Raw genomic sequence first — 14,695 nt, 5'->3', positions numbered from 1 at the left:
ACCGGAGTAGGAAGGTTGCTTTGCCAGCTGGAGTATCTGCCTTTTTGTTGCAGAAATCTGGCATTTTCGCCTCTCCCCAGGTCCCAGCCCACCCCGCAGTGCCGCCGAGCGCCCTTCAAACCACGCTCGTGGTGAGCCTCTGCAGCAAACTCATTTTTCTTCCTGGCACAGAACCTGACACCTCATCTTTGCTGTGCTGTCCCCAATCTTGCTCTTGTAACCTTTCAATATTTCCTGTGAGTCCAAACAGGAGAGGAAACAATTACATTTTGGGGTAACTTCACCCCAATCTGCGTGAAATGCCACAGGTTGACTTTCTGCTGCTGAGGGCAGTTTCATGGCCGAGAACCCTCTGCCGCTGCAGATAAAATTATGTGCAGATCTGTTATTAGGGGTGTCCCAGGGCTCCTTCCCATTTCCACGAGCAACGCAGCAGCACCTCGCGGCTCTGTTAGGAGACGGAAAAGATGCAAACCCTGACCAGCCGCACGAGGAGGTATCGAGGGAAGGAAAGACAAAATAATTGTGTATCATGACGCTGCTTGGAAGGCAACGCTTTGAGCAGCAATTTCCCTGGGGACCTGGGGTTGGTGACCCGGGGTTGGGGACCACCCAGGGCACCTCTCGCACCAGCTCCGGGCCATCCCACCCCACTGGGACCACAAATGCCGAGTGTAAAACCCCCAGTCCCAGCATACGATAGCAGGCAGGAACAGGTCTGCTCGTCTTAAAAAGAAATTTAGATAAGGCTTTTCCGGAGGAGCTATGACTACAAGATTTTACCTAATCCCTAAAAAATGCCATTTTTTGTTTGGCAGTCAGAAGATCGGCCCCTCGAGGCTGGCCTTCGCAATTAAAACCCAGATTAGGCAAAAGCCCAGCGTTTCGGGGTCTGGGCCGAGCTTTGCATGGCTGCACAGAGCAGGGAGACGCTTCTCTCCAGCCCGAGCAGTTACCAGCTGTGGTTTGCTGTGTGTCACCCAACGGTGCCAGGCACACAGCGGGCGCTCAGGGCTTTAATCCCCCCGACGAAGGGCAGCAGAGGACCCGTGGTGGTGGAGGAGGGTCCCAGGGGGGCCCGGCCCCGAGCCACTGGCCCTGACAACGCTTCTCCTGGCTCTTGGCTTTCGCTGGAGCGGCAGTGGCTCCCAGCCAACCGGCCACAATGCGGTGGAAGGAAGAAGAAACAGCTTTGTTTTGCCCAAAGCCTCGCAATTAATCAAGTTTCTATTTCCTTGCGGTCCCGCTTTACCTACCCAAAATGCACCAGGCGGTTTCTATTGCCATGGAAGAGTCCAGGCACCCTGCGCCTACGACAAGGTTTTCTTTGCAATTTTGTATGAACAGAGAGAACTAGAAAATGAAACTGAAGTAAAAAGAAACATCTTTACTACAGCAAGCACAGCTAGGATGGCGTTAAGAGTTTGATGCAATGTGGGAATCTCCCGAGCAGGCTGGCGGCCCCGACCCTGCCAGCTGCCGTCCCCTGAGACACCCTCCTGGGCACCAGCTCTCCCACCCAGGAGGAAGAGGACCCCTCTGAGCACAAATTACCCCATTTTTATAGCGACACACGTCGATACAAAAACCCAGTACCTTTTCCTGGTCTTTTTCCAAATTAAAAGTGGGGCTGAATATTGCGGGGGGGGGGGGGGGAGGGCGGGTAAGAATCCAGATTTCTCAGGGACAGGAGTACTTGATTTATGAGAAAATTTCTTAAACAGAAGTCCCAGAGATGCCATTTCAGAGAAACATTCCCAAAGTGGCTGACGGGAAGGCAGGATGAGGGTGGGACCCGCTCCTGCGCCTCCTGCACCTCTAATTGCCACTATTCTTCAGGACTATAAACAACATGAGCAAAAGAAAAGAGAGCCATGAAAGCCTCTGCAAAACAAGGGCAAGTGAGCAAAAGGGAGAGGAACTGAAGAGGTCGTGCAGGTTAAGGGCTCACTTCTGATGCACCACAACCCCCTCTGGAAGGAGGACGGACGGGCAGACGCAGCGTGGCAGCCGCTGCCTGCTCTCTCCTGCCTGCTCCGTCCAGCTCGCCCCGGGGTGGGGGCAGCCAGACCCTCCGGCAGCCCACCCCGAGCCCCAGCCTCTTATCAGTGCTGTGTCGAGGGTTCACCAGCTCCCCTGGAGATCTGCAGGGCAGATCCTCTGGCTGACGGTCTCTGTATGGTCATACGTTAATCTATACATAATTTTTTTTCCTTTTAAAAGCATTGCTGGGTTCCTATCTCCTGAACCTCATTCATCCTTCTGAAACCGGCAATATACTTACAAGGAAAATACAGCTCAAAACCATGAAGCGCATCGATTCTGCACCTCACTTATATCATTTGGTAACAGGTAAGGGATTATCTCAGAAATACTCCGACCTGTAAGCCTGACCTCCAAGAAACGCTGGTGAACAGAGGGAAACAGAAGCTCAAAAATTCCCCAGCAGGTCCATGCTCGGAGGCTCTTCCACACACTGGCACTACCGCACTCACCGCACCCTGCCAAGGAGAACCAGCTGCTGCCTGCACCTGGAGCTGCTCTCAAACCAGTTACCTGTGACCAGTTAAAGAGCAGGGAGGGCTTTAATAAACAGAAGAGGAATAAACAACTCGAAGGGGCTCGGCTGCATGTACACCTTTCTTCCTACCTGCATGCATCAGCAAGCGGGGGTGAGCACGGCTTCGAGCGTGCAACCGCCGCTGAGACCGGCGGGAGGTGATCCGCTCCTCCGGCACGCTGTGCTCCGGGGCTCCGCAGCTCCATGCGGGACATGCGAGAAGAAGCTGCAGGAGCTGTGTCCCCGGCACACGCAGGATGCCCGTGCTCCACCTGCATCGCCTCCAGGGATGCGGAAGCTGGAGAGGACACATCTCAACTCAGATGGGGGATCCCACCTTTGGCTCATGACAGTGTCGGCCAGAAAAGCCAGCTGAACTTTAAACTGTGCAAATTTGACCTGTACGTCAGAAACGGGAAAATGAAATCCTGTACTGCTGTTTGCAGAGTGGCGGTTCTGGATCGGTCCAAAGCTCAGACCTCAAGACTAACGGGGCTTTGCAGCTAATGCCAGAATTATCTGTACAATCCCAGCAGAAGACAGGAATGGGTAGTGAAAGAGGGAGAAACAGGGGGAAGAGGCATTTGACATGGATGTCACCGAGGATGTATATACAACCTGCCAGCTCCCAAAGCCCTTGCAAGGACTGGGCCACACCGAACAGGGCAGCAACAGCCTGAGACGAAACAAAACTGCCGGACTGGGACGTGGCTCAGGCACACAGCTCTGTCACGAGGGCAGACTGGAGCTGATCCTGCTCGGTGCTGGCAGCACATGTCCCCAGCACCGTAGCCCTGTCACCACGGCCCGCTGCGATGAGAGCGGCAGCTGCTCGGCTGGACTGCAGAGACAGCCCTAACACCCTCCTGTGCTGCCGCTGGCTCTGTGACCCGAGGTGCAGACCAGAGCCTCGGCATACCCCCTTAGTCATCACACGGGACAACCTCATTTTGCTCCTTCTGACACCCAGCAGAAGCAATCAGCTGACACGGATGGCAAATCTTTTTGCCAAGCCAGCAAGATGTTATCTGGTGAGTGCAACAGTTCGTTATTAACCATCTTCATTTGCATTTTAAAGGTGTGAAAAATGCAGCAGTGACTAACGAGCATCTCCCTTGCAAGACCGGCTGGTTCCACTTCACCCGACGGCTCATCTAACACCACTGTCGGAATTAGTAACTTCAGCCGCAACCGGACATTTTCCTAGCTTGAAACTGAACACTTCTGAGCAGCTGCCATCCCCGCTCTTACTGCCGAATCCGGTGTGATAAAGATGGGATTTACTTTTAGGATGCAAACCCCAGGGCAGGACAGAGGGCAGAGTCAAGACTGCTGCTGCTGGTGCTGCCCTTCGGACAAACCGCCTTGGTCTCTCCGACTCCATTTACCCAACTAGACATTCAATATAATATATCACAAATATCTGTAAAAAAAAAACAAATGAAACTAAAAAGTGGCTGAGCATTTCTAGAACTTTAACTAAAAAGGCAGAAATGACAGTATTTTGTGACAGCAGCTGACAGACATGGAGATCATTACTGACAGTAACCACTGGTTAACTGCGGCCACGAGAAAGCTCAGCTTTGCCAGGACTGCACAAGCTTACCAGTGTTTTAAACCACTGTATTTTATAGGAAAATAGATCCACTCTTGAGGATAGGTTTCTTCCACTGTATGAGTTAAACTGGCCTAGAGTCGGGGTGCCAGGGCAACCGCCATATCACCCACTGGGAGCAGCACTCCTTGGAGCAGTTGTGCACATAACCTCTGTGCCGTGCTTTCATCGAGCTCTGCTCGGAGAATAAAATGGCAGTGTCTCACAGCTTCTCTGTGCTGAATGAAATAAAAGCTGAATATGGCTGTAAAGAGTTCTTGGGCTTTCACAGCCTGCAACTCCCCAGACATGCTCTCTGTGTGCCTTCAGGGGGGTCTTTCTATAAATAAAAGAAGTTTATTCTAGCTGCCAACTTCACACAGCATCCAGAAACCAAGAAGCTCTCCCCTGAATTCCTAACCAACACCAGCTTCTGCTGCCCTTTACACCTGGCTCATCTTCCTGCTGACAGTGTAGGGACATGGCTCCTGAAATAAGGATTTGTTCTTACAGTAATTTGACTAATGAAGCAGGGTACAGTAAAGTTCACATCACTCCTACTACTGACGACTCCACAAAAGTTTAAAAAAAAAAAGAAAAGCAAAACTAAACAATTTATTTTTGCTGCAGAGATCTGCATTCTGCGCGGGTGCAGGGAGCTGAGCTGCTGAATAAGGCTGTGTCATGTTTACGTAGTTATTTTTCAGAGTGGAAAAAGTGACTTAAATTCTGCAAGGAACCAGCAGCACTTAAAGGTCTATTTACTTCTCCTCGCGTGCATTTGCTTGCGTGTCTCACAGCTGATAATTGCCGAAGCTGTTTGCATTTTTAAGAGATTATTTATTCCAAAAAACCCTATCCTATCCTGTTCGCTACACTGATGATGCTACACTGGTTTGTCTGCTGCCAGACATGGACTTGGGATGGCGAGGGACTTCAGAGCAGAGCACAGGGACGGGGCAATGGGGAGAAGGTGCAGTCCTTAAAATGGCGCGTCATGGCCACCACCACCACAGCTCCCCTCCCGACCGCTTGGCCCAGGCCCAGTAAGAAGTCACTGACGAAGGCTGTTTTGCAAATATATTAATACTTGAAATTTCTCTCATTTTCGGGCAGGGAAGGAGAAATGTTGTTCAAGTTTTAACTGGCATGCCTAATGAAGATTTATTCTGGTCTTGTAAATCAAAAGCACATGGGAATAATCTCTCTTCCTTAGATTAACTTGGTTATTTTTTTCATGACCACTAGACCTTAGATCCGCTCCTCATTTCTTTCCATACCCGTGGAGGGCAAGAAATAGCCATACTTGGTCAATGACAAAATAAAGTAAAATGCAAATAGACACGTGATGACCAAATCCAAGTTTCCCAAAGCTATTATTTCCCTAAAGACACAGTCCCCGGGGTGAAGGAGGTGCGGCAAACAGCACATGTCGGGGCTGGCTGGCAGAGCGGGGGGCTCAGCCTGCACCGCGGCCCCAATGCCTCAGGCGCCCTGAGCCTGCGGGTGAGGATGGGTGCCGCCATCGGTCCCCGCCGTGGGCCTCAGCTCTGGGCGCAGCCTCCCCCGGCCAGGCCCTGCTTCCCTGTCGCCCGGGAAAAACCTTGGCCTCCACCGGGATCGCCAACAGGCCCGGAAAGGTGTGGAGAGGGGGAGACACTGTCAAACACAGGCAGTGTCGTTAGGCTGGTTGTATCTCCTTGAGAAATCGGGCAAAAATGCCCAATAATATTTCATTTTGAGGGAGCAACAGATGATATTTCCTTCATCAAGTGATTTTTTTTTTTTTCCTGCATTGGTTTGCACCTACAAAGTTAATTCTGAGGGCAACCGGTAAAGGCGTTGATTTTGTGAAGGGAGCTGCTCTGTAATTACCACACTGGCACAAAACCGAGCAGACACTGACCGGCACGTGAACTCGTCCCATGTTAAAAGGACGTCAAGATTGCCAAGCCGTGTACTCCAAAGCTGGGAAATGCTGAAACAAGTCAGCACCAGAGCACTGGGGAAGCTTCGCCCTTTGGCTGCCTGACGGCAGGGCACGCACCGGGCCCCACTGCCTCCCCGAGGGAAAGCCAGGAGCCTTTAAAGGACAGATCACATACGGGAAATGAAGGCTGTAAGGGCCATACGGCAGCTTTAGTTCTGGGCATTTCCTCGTGCGTGAGGAATCCCAACCTTGCGGGATTCCCTTCCAAAGTTGAGGGGCTTCTCAGGGCTTTAGAGAAGCAAAGCAGACCCAGCAGGGTCGTGCCGGGTCAGCCCCGCGCAGGGCTGAGCTTGCCAGTGCCCGAGGTCCAGGCTATTCAATAGCTCAGTCCCTGCTATTTTTAGAGCCACCCACTCACACAGCTGACGCTCGAGTCCCACCCCACAGAAAAAGGCATTTTTCTGTGCCTGCTCTGCACAGGTAAAGCCTCCTCCCGTGCCTCCAGCAACTCACCCCACTCCCATCCTGCTGGCCCCAGGCTCACCCCAGCCCTGCGGACCCCAGACCCAGGCGCTGCCTCTCCAGCTCCCAGCCGCCTGCTCGACACCCAAGCAACACGCACACCTTGTGCCCACGGTGCTTCCTCGGGGCATTGAACCGAAGTCATGCTGCACGGGAAAAATAGCCAAGCGTCTGCAGAGAGCACGAGCAAACACGCTGCGGGGAAACCATCTCTGTTCATGGGGTGATTTGCGGGAAGGTCTCCTCTCTCTAAGCTCTACCCAGTGCAGCACGGGGCCAAGCGTGCAGCATCTCGGATGCAAGCGGCGTGGAGGCAGGCTGAGCTACAGGCAGAGCGCTGCCTGTTCGACCCGATGCACAGGAGAGCGGCAGACGGTGACACGTCATGTACCACAGGACTCGCGATGCTAAAGGCAAACAGGCAGGTTTGCATGAATCCCTGCCCACAGCTGGGGAAGGAAAGGTCAGGAGAGCACAAATGTCCAGGTCCTCCTGGGGCACCCTGCCAAGAAGGCAGCCCAGAAATGGGGCGTTTTTGCCCCTGAGAACACTGCTAAATAATCTTCCAACAGAGACAGAGGGTCTTATAACTTCAGAAATCAATAAGCCTCTAAGAGAGCACTAGAAACCTGTAAGACGCAACTGTTCAGAAACATCCCAGAAGTCCTGTGAGGCTGCGCTTCACTTCAGCAGAGGTGGTGGAGCAGTCCTTCAGTGGCAGCAAAAAATTAAAAACGGCGCGGGGGGGATAAAATAAGCGCTCAGAGCCACCACTGGGAAACAGGACTGCAAAGATGTGGCCGAGGACTTTAAAAAACCAAAAGTGTCCAGCTTTCTTATTCTAGTCCCATTTGCTGGGCACGAAATAGCAGCCAGCCTGTCTTCCCAACAACAGCCACCCGCCGCTCCTCTGCTTGGGAGCAGCAGCAGGACGGTGCGGATGGAGCAGGTCATCCGGGACTTGCCCGTGGCCAGCTGACAGAGGAGTGCACGGCTATCGCTGAAACGGGGCACCTGCGGGACCCGGGCAAGCATCCCTCGGGCTAGCTGCGAATCTCGGGTGCTCTGCCACCCACCCCAGCCCTTCCTGTGCACTTCCGATGCTCACCTCCCCTTCAAAAAGAAAAGGCAGAAGCCCCCTGAGTATCGTTTCCACATTCATACTTACAAGAGCGCAGGCTGGCAACTTTGTGGAGTCGCAATGCAAAAATGCAGCCCATCTAGTTACCTGGCTAAACACCACCCCACCTTCAAAACAGCCCTGCACAACAAGAAATTACTGCAAGAGGAGAAACTGAAACCCGCACGACTCCATCTACCTCCTCCAGTAAGTTGTGGCTGCTGTTTATTTTCCAAACTGTAACACAGTAGTTGTCCAGCTTTGCAAACAACTGTAAAAGCCTGCAGCAAGTCACAGGTAGGAAGCCAGCCAGAAGCACCCAGTATTATACCCAACAGCTACTTTAAGACTAAGGTATTACACTTATTTTAAGCACTAAAAAGGGATTCTAACGAGGCGGTGTAACACGATCTGGCTACTGCTGCCTGCGTTTGCAGCACCCACCTCTTGGCCTCAGCCAGATTTAAGCACTCGGAGCGGCCACCCATGCACCCAGCACAGCGGGGCCCTGCACACAGCAGAGGTCTTTGAATAACACAGGGGACACAGATGAGACTAATAAATAAATAAAACAGAGAAGAAAAAATACAAAGCAAACACCAGTCAAGGTGTTGGTTATCTGCAGTGATACACCCCACATCAGAGGCTTCACAGGTATGCACTGCGGACCCACCATAGCAAGGTACTTTTTTTAAAGCATTTTAAAAACTGCAATCTTAAATGTTTTGTTTTTCATGATCACACTATTTAGCTTGAAAACTTCCCCCACTTGAGCTGCAGTATGTATCTATGCTAGAAACACAGCACTTTCTGGTTCTTGTTTTGCCATGTTGTCTAAGGAAGACGTTTTCTGCAAGGGCAGGATAAAGAAACCCGACGCTTATTTAAAAACAAATCCCCCTCCCTGGGGCTTTGGTGGCCCCGGGCAGCCAGCCCCGGTCCCTCCGCGCCCGCCGCCGCAGTGACAGCTCCTGGCATGGGACAGCAGTCCTGCTGACTCACCGAGTACAACTCCCGCCCAGAGCAGTTTTTCCATAAAAATAAAACCAGCGCTAATAAATAAATGCATTCCCATAGTAAAATCCCGATTGGTGGCTGGGAAGGAAGAGCCTTCGCCCTGCAGCAAAACAATTTCCCTCCCGGTTGGTGAAGGAGGACCACGCTCGAGGGAAGGCAAGGCTGAGAACGACTGCGTTCCCCTTGGGAGAAGGACAGGGGTAACGGCACCGAGGCGGGGAGACCTCGGCCCCCAGCACGGTCGCTGCTGTAAGGCTCATCGCACCCAGAGGCTGGGGAAGAAGCGGCGCAGGATTTAGGAATTGGCTCAGCTCCCCGTGGAGCAGACCTGGGGGATACACGAGCATTTAGAAGGGAGCCAAGAGGCTTTTGTAAACAAAAGCTCAAACAAACATCTCGAATTTCACAGATAGTGCTCACAATTTTTAGCATTGCACATTTAAAGGCAACCTTTGAATGCATCGGTGCTCACTGCAGCAAAAGGAAAACAAGAAATCCCCAGACTTGCAGTCTGTAACATTTGTACTCCAACAAGTCTCCCACTGAGATCAAGAGGAGTTATATTTCCACAAAAACATCAGCTTTCAGCTTAATAAGAAGCAAGAACATCAAAATGACCCAACTCCATTCCTTGCAGTTTCCCAAAGCGCTTTTGCAGAGGGCAAGTAGCTGTGCCACAGCTCCTGTGCAGTCAGGAGCCACCGTGCCCAACATGAAACATCACACGTGGAGACACCCCACCTGGGCTTCACCAAGGCTTAAAGGATGAAGGTGGGAGCACTGAGTCCAGCTGCAGCCTGTGGGGAGGAGGCAACTAGTGATGGAAAGGTTTGATGGTCTTGGGCACACCACTGTCCCTGCCGTTGGCTGGGCTGGAGAGCAGCTCGAATGTGGACATTGCTTTCGGGCAACACAACGTCGCAGCTTTCCCTGAGCACAGACCAGAGTTTGGTACCTTGTGACCAGCAGAAAAAATATGTGTTTTCCCCTTCGCAGCTGTCACGCTCTGCCCGCTTCGTAGCACGTGTGAGAAGGTGACACAGAGCCACTGATGGGCAACCCACTGATGCCACGAGACAACATAAGCAAAGATTTCATAAGCGACATTAATGCCGAAAGGCTCATCGTGTGCCCGCTCTGCCCGTCGCCCTCCCTAGGTGGGCACCCATCTCAGGACAGCTTCAGCTGAGACTGGGGCCTGGCGGGATGGTGAGGCTGGACGGGACGCTGCGGTCACCGTGCCCACCCTGCCCACGTGGGCAAAGGGCGAGAGACCCACCAACACCTAACGGCACCAAACCTCAGAACGAAGCAGGAAAAGGCCCTAATTAATGAAGGCATTTCCCCTGCGTGGAAATCTCCATCAGCCCGTTTTTTTCAGCGATGCATTAGGCAGAAAATAAGGAGTAGGTCAAATTCTGGTCTGGAGTAGTTTTTAATTTACTAACCTTTGCTGTTGTCCCGTTAGGGAAGCAGAGGTCCCTTTCTTGAAGGGAAGGAAACACCAAATCCAGGATTCTTTCGTACTTGTTCTCTTAAAGAGTTTCTTGTTCAAAAAGAAATCCCTTTTTCTTTCAAGGAGGAAAGCGGGACTTCCTGGCCTCCGCACACCTGGAATTTTACAGCTCCTCAGCTGCAGGGTTTGAATTTTGGCGAGCGCTGGCTCCTGCCTCAGGCAGCTGATCAGCTCGTGGGCAGGCTGCCAGGAAAGCCAGCCCCTCCTGAACGGGTCCTCAAACAGGATGGCCCTGGTCCACGGCCGAAAAATTACAGAAAATGGTGAAGAACGCAAGAAAAAAACCCAAAGTCCTGAAGCAGCTCAAAGATGGGTCTCACAGGACTGGCAGAGAATTTGGCAGAGTATTTGAAGGAGCGCAAAGGGCAAGGCACCCTGAGACCTTCCCTGCTGCCGTACACCCTAATTGTGGGTCAGGTAACTACAGGGGAGCACCAGAACCCCTTGCATGGCAGTAACAGGTACTACAGACTGACTGCAGTGTGTGTAGCTGCCCAAGGCTTCCTGCAAAGCCCAAATTACTCAGCTGGTTAAAAAAACAGAAGCGGCTTTATGCAGATATTATTTGGGTAGTCCTGCAGAGCAGCAACGACAAAGCCGCCGGGACACTGGCACCATTCAGCCACCCTGCCCCGACCCAGACTGCAGCCTGTAAACAGCCGCGGGGCAGGGCTGGGGATAGACCCGCTGCTGGCAGCCCTCCTCGCCCTCCTCATCCTCGCCACTGCAAACCAACAACCCCACAGAGCGCTGACGACGGAGGGCAAAACGCCACGGACCTGCCAAAACCATGGGCGCAGGCTTGTGCTCATGGGTAAGCAGGCACAGAGGGGGCTGAAGTGATATCTATACATACTGTTTAAAAAGAATAAAATGAAGTCAGATGCTTCATTCCTCACTGAAAGATTGGATTAAAGATATTTGATTTAAATATTTGGGGTTATAGAGAAGAAAATATTTGCCTTGTGGTATTATTCACCTTAAGACTCACCGTTCAACCTTTAGCTCAACGTGGACTGAAAACTTGTGTATTCCTGCGTGTGTAAAAATGATCACGTAATCACTGGATTTGAGGAAAAGCACCAAATGCCACACTGTCAGAGCTGTAAGAGCTGACAGTGCTACCCTGCTAATCACTATTTCACTTCGCAAAATTGTAAAGGCCCCTTAACTGGTGGCAAGCAAATGGTTTCACTGCCAGTCTGCTCACTTAATTCCTCGGTAACAGCAAGATGCCTCTGTTCCCCAAAGCCTCACATAGCTTTAACAACTGATTTATTCTGAACTTCTTTATGACTTCCTTTAAAAAAGAAATTACTAGGAAGAGGCAACTCTTGGAATCTGAAAAACTGCAAATTTGGCAAACAATTCCTGTAAGGTCACAGCAAGACTCAGGCTCACAAACCTTGCTGTATTATAAGTTACATCATAATTTTTTTTTCCCCTCGAAGGATAAATAAACTAAAAACATCCTCTTGGGGGAGTGGTATGTGACTGACTTCCAGAGCTTCAACTGACAGTACGGGCATGAGATATCAATGCATCTTTACTCAGTACATAACATATGTAACGCGCAACCTGAAGTTAGAGGCGTCCTACCTTGTGGATGCTCGATTCTGCCACCACAACACTCCTTGCAGGCGGCTTTCTCGCAGTAGGTAAATCCACAGACAGCAGGCGAGGCACGGAGCTGAGCCTTACACACCCCGCTCCCGGAGCCAACGCCAGGCCAGGCTGACAAGAGGCCGGGCTGGTTTGGTACTCATGCAGCTCACGGTTTTAGTGGCAGTAATGGTGAGGAGAGAGGCAGAGCGGATGGATGAAAGCCAGAGCCTGTCCTCTGTTCACACACACGCTGACGCAGGCAGTAGTGCCGGCTGCCCGCTGTGTACTTACCTTTCTGCCTGTACAAACCACTGCAGGCAGGGGCCTGAGCCATCCCCGCAGGCTGGCAGCGAGGGCTGCACCCCAGACCCCCCAAACGCCGACCCCTGCTGTCAACCAAGCCAACAGCAACAAGTTTCACCATCTCCACCAGTACCCGCCCCGGCACTCATCCATTTCCAGTCCTTAGCGATCCTTCTGCTGATAATCAGAAGAGAGCAGCTAAAGCAAAAATTTCGCTGTCTGCTCTCAAGGGACTGGGGGCTTCTACGGTTGAGTGGGAACTGGAAGTGTTCAAAGCCTGTGGGAGGACTGGAGGGGTGGGATGGAAGGTCTCCCTTAATTGCAAAGGTCGCCGCATACAGCGAGGCCATAAACTGCCGTGGCAGGAGCAGCATTCCTCCCGGCTGATCCGGAGGGACGGGCAGGGGCGTGCCGAGGAGCGCTGGGGGCGAAAATTGGCTTCGGCTTGCAAGGACTGCAATGGCTCTTGAAGATCTGAGCAGATCTTCACATGTACGAGGAGGGGAGGTTCTGTGGGAAAATGCTATCGGGCCCGGCAGAGCCGTGGCAGGAAGGAAATTCCCCCAGCAGAGACGGCCATCGGCGCGAGGGCTCAGCTGTGTCAAGTTCAGGGGACTTCATAAATAACTCGGCCGTCCCCAGGGAGTCATTGCTAAGGTCGCTATTTTTTCCCTTGAACTTTCCAGATGAAGGAAGCAATAGCAGAAGCAATGGCACAGATTTGGCCAGAGATCAACTGCACTGACAACAGTCATAGAATTTAACTCAGAAGAAAAGTCCTTTGTGTTTGCTGGAGTTATCACCAGATGGGTCGAGCAGTTCAAGCAACAATGTGGAGTTCTGCTCAAAAAATATTCCACATGTACAAAATAATCAGAGCTGAAACTCACTGGCAGATATAACCCACAGTAACTAATTCCACCGCTTAGCCCGAGTTAAAAATGCAGGGCACACGCTAGGCACCCATTAAAAATTAAAATGTTAAATTGTATTCTTCAACAAACTGCTGGGATTCAGAGTAAGAAACAGCCTTGATTAAAGATGAAGGACGGAGAGTCTATAAAACACTAATTACCACTGTACTTACAGTGAATTTGGCCTGTTGGGTTTAATTACTTCTAGTTCAAGATCACTTGAGTTCAGGCTGGGCTGGGGAGCGCTGTTGGAGTTGAGGAAGCTGTTTACGTTTGACGGGATAACGGATTCCAGGCTGGAGTTGATGATACTGTTCCTGTTCTCCTCTAAAAAAACATCAAAACCCAAGAATCATCAGCCAGCACACACTGCTGCCATTGCATACAAAAGTAAAGTGCATACTGCTGCAAAGGCATTGAGCGTTCCTAGTAATAATCCTTGTCCTAATGCAAATAGGGCAGCATCTTACCAGATCTCAGAGGACAGGCAGTTAGTGTACAGAGATATTATACATTAAACTATAAGAAATACCAGGTACTTTTTTTTTTTTTAAGATGCAGCTACATTTTAAATGAATACCTTTTTTAGTAAGAAAATATTCATTTTTCTCAAGGTATTAATATTTTATATTCCCTAAGACATCCGAAGTACCACACAACCTGAAAAAAAATTAAAATGCAAACTACATACAGGAATGGATTTCTCTGTGACTGAAATCAGCTGCCAAGGGACCGAGCATTTGTGGGACAGAGCAGGGTAACATTTTAGAACAAGAAAAGGACAGATCACCCAGTTAAAGTTTATCTCAACAAAAAATGCTTCAGCCTAGGACCTGACATCAACTACTATTGATCTTTCCTGGCCAGGTCTATAAGGAGAAAGGGGACAGGGTCTCTGCTCCATTTTAGCTCAGCTCTTCTGAAACACAGAGCAGCTGTGGGTCAGAAACTTGGCTTTCTATCGGATCCGAAATAGTGCCTCATGCCTGCTCCCGCCGTAGTGCCGGCTGTACTGCACTGGGGAAACGCTGGCACCGCTCTGCTGACAGTCTGGAGGTTTCTTAGAGTTTCTTGTTTCCCTCGATCATGTTCTGTTAAGAGATTTCCCCCTTATTTGTGTAACTTCAGCAGTGAGGAGTGAAAATATTATGCATCCCAAACTGACATCCGCAGCATGGGCTCCCTCCTCAGCTCTACGCCAAATTACCTAAAATCACATTAATTCATTTTCATAAGATGCCTTTTCCGTATAAGCAGTAATTGTAATTGTGAGAAGCAATTATCATCACTGATGGCATGGAAAGCAGCCGTATTGCAGAGAACTGCTACTTCTGTGATGATGTTTTCCTGAAAGACAGGCACCTGCTGGAAAACATAATGAGTCCTACTTCAATGATAAATCTTTCAAAAATTATTTTTCCAGTGCACACTAATATGATCAAATTAGTACCAAAAAGCACACAGTAATAGGGAATCCCTTATTCTCAATCCCTTTAAATTGTGCACCTCTGCTTGTGTTAGAAGGAGAACGTGTAGTACTCATCCGTATCCTGTACACATTTAAAGAAGGATAAAAGAGTGCAAGAGGAACTCCTGGGATACATGAAAAGTTAA

General features: G+C 50.6%; 1 protein-coding gene across 1 annotated transcript in view; it reads right to left on the bottom strand.

Annotated features, from left to right (window-relative positions):
* ARHGAP26 (Rho GTPase activating protein 26) overlaps positions 1-14,695 on the bottom strand; it is a 157,051-nt gene that overhangs the window by 22,167 nt on the left and 120,189 nt on the right. The window contains 1 exon segment of the mRNA XM_050905360.1: positions 13,255-13,408. Coding sequence (XP_050761317.1) covers positions 13,255-13,408 — 154 coding nt within the window.

This window comes from Gymnogyps californianus, chromosome 14 (assembly GCF_018139145.2).
Source record: "Gymnogyps californianus isolate 813 chromosome 14, ASM1813914v2, whole genome shotgun sequence".
Classification (NCBI taxonomy): domain Eukaryota; kingdom Metazoa; phylum Chordata; class Aves; order Accipitriformes; family Cathartidae; genus Gymnogyps; species Gymnogyps californianus.
Note: the sequence above shows the minus strand (reverse complement) of the source record. Positions and strands in the feature narration are given on the sequence as shown.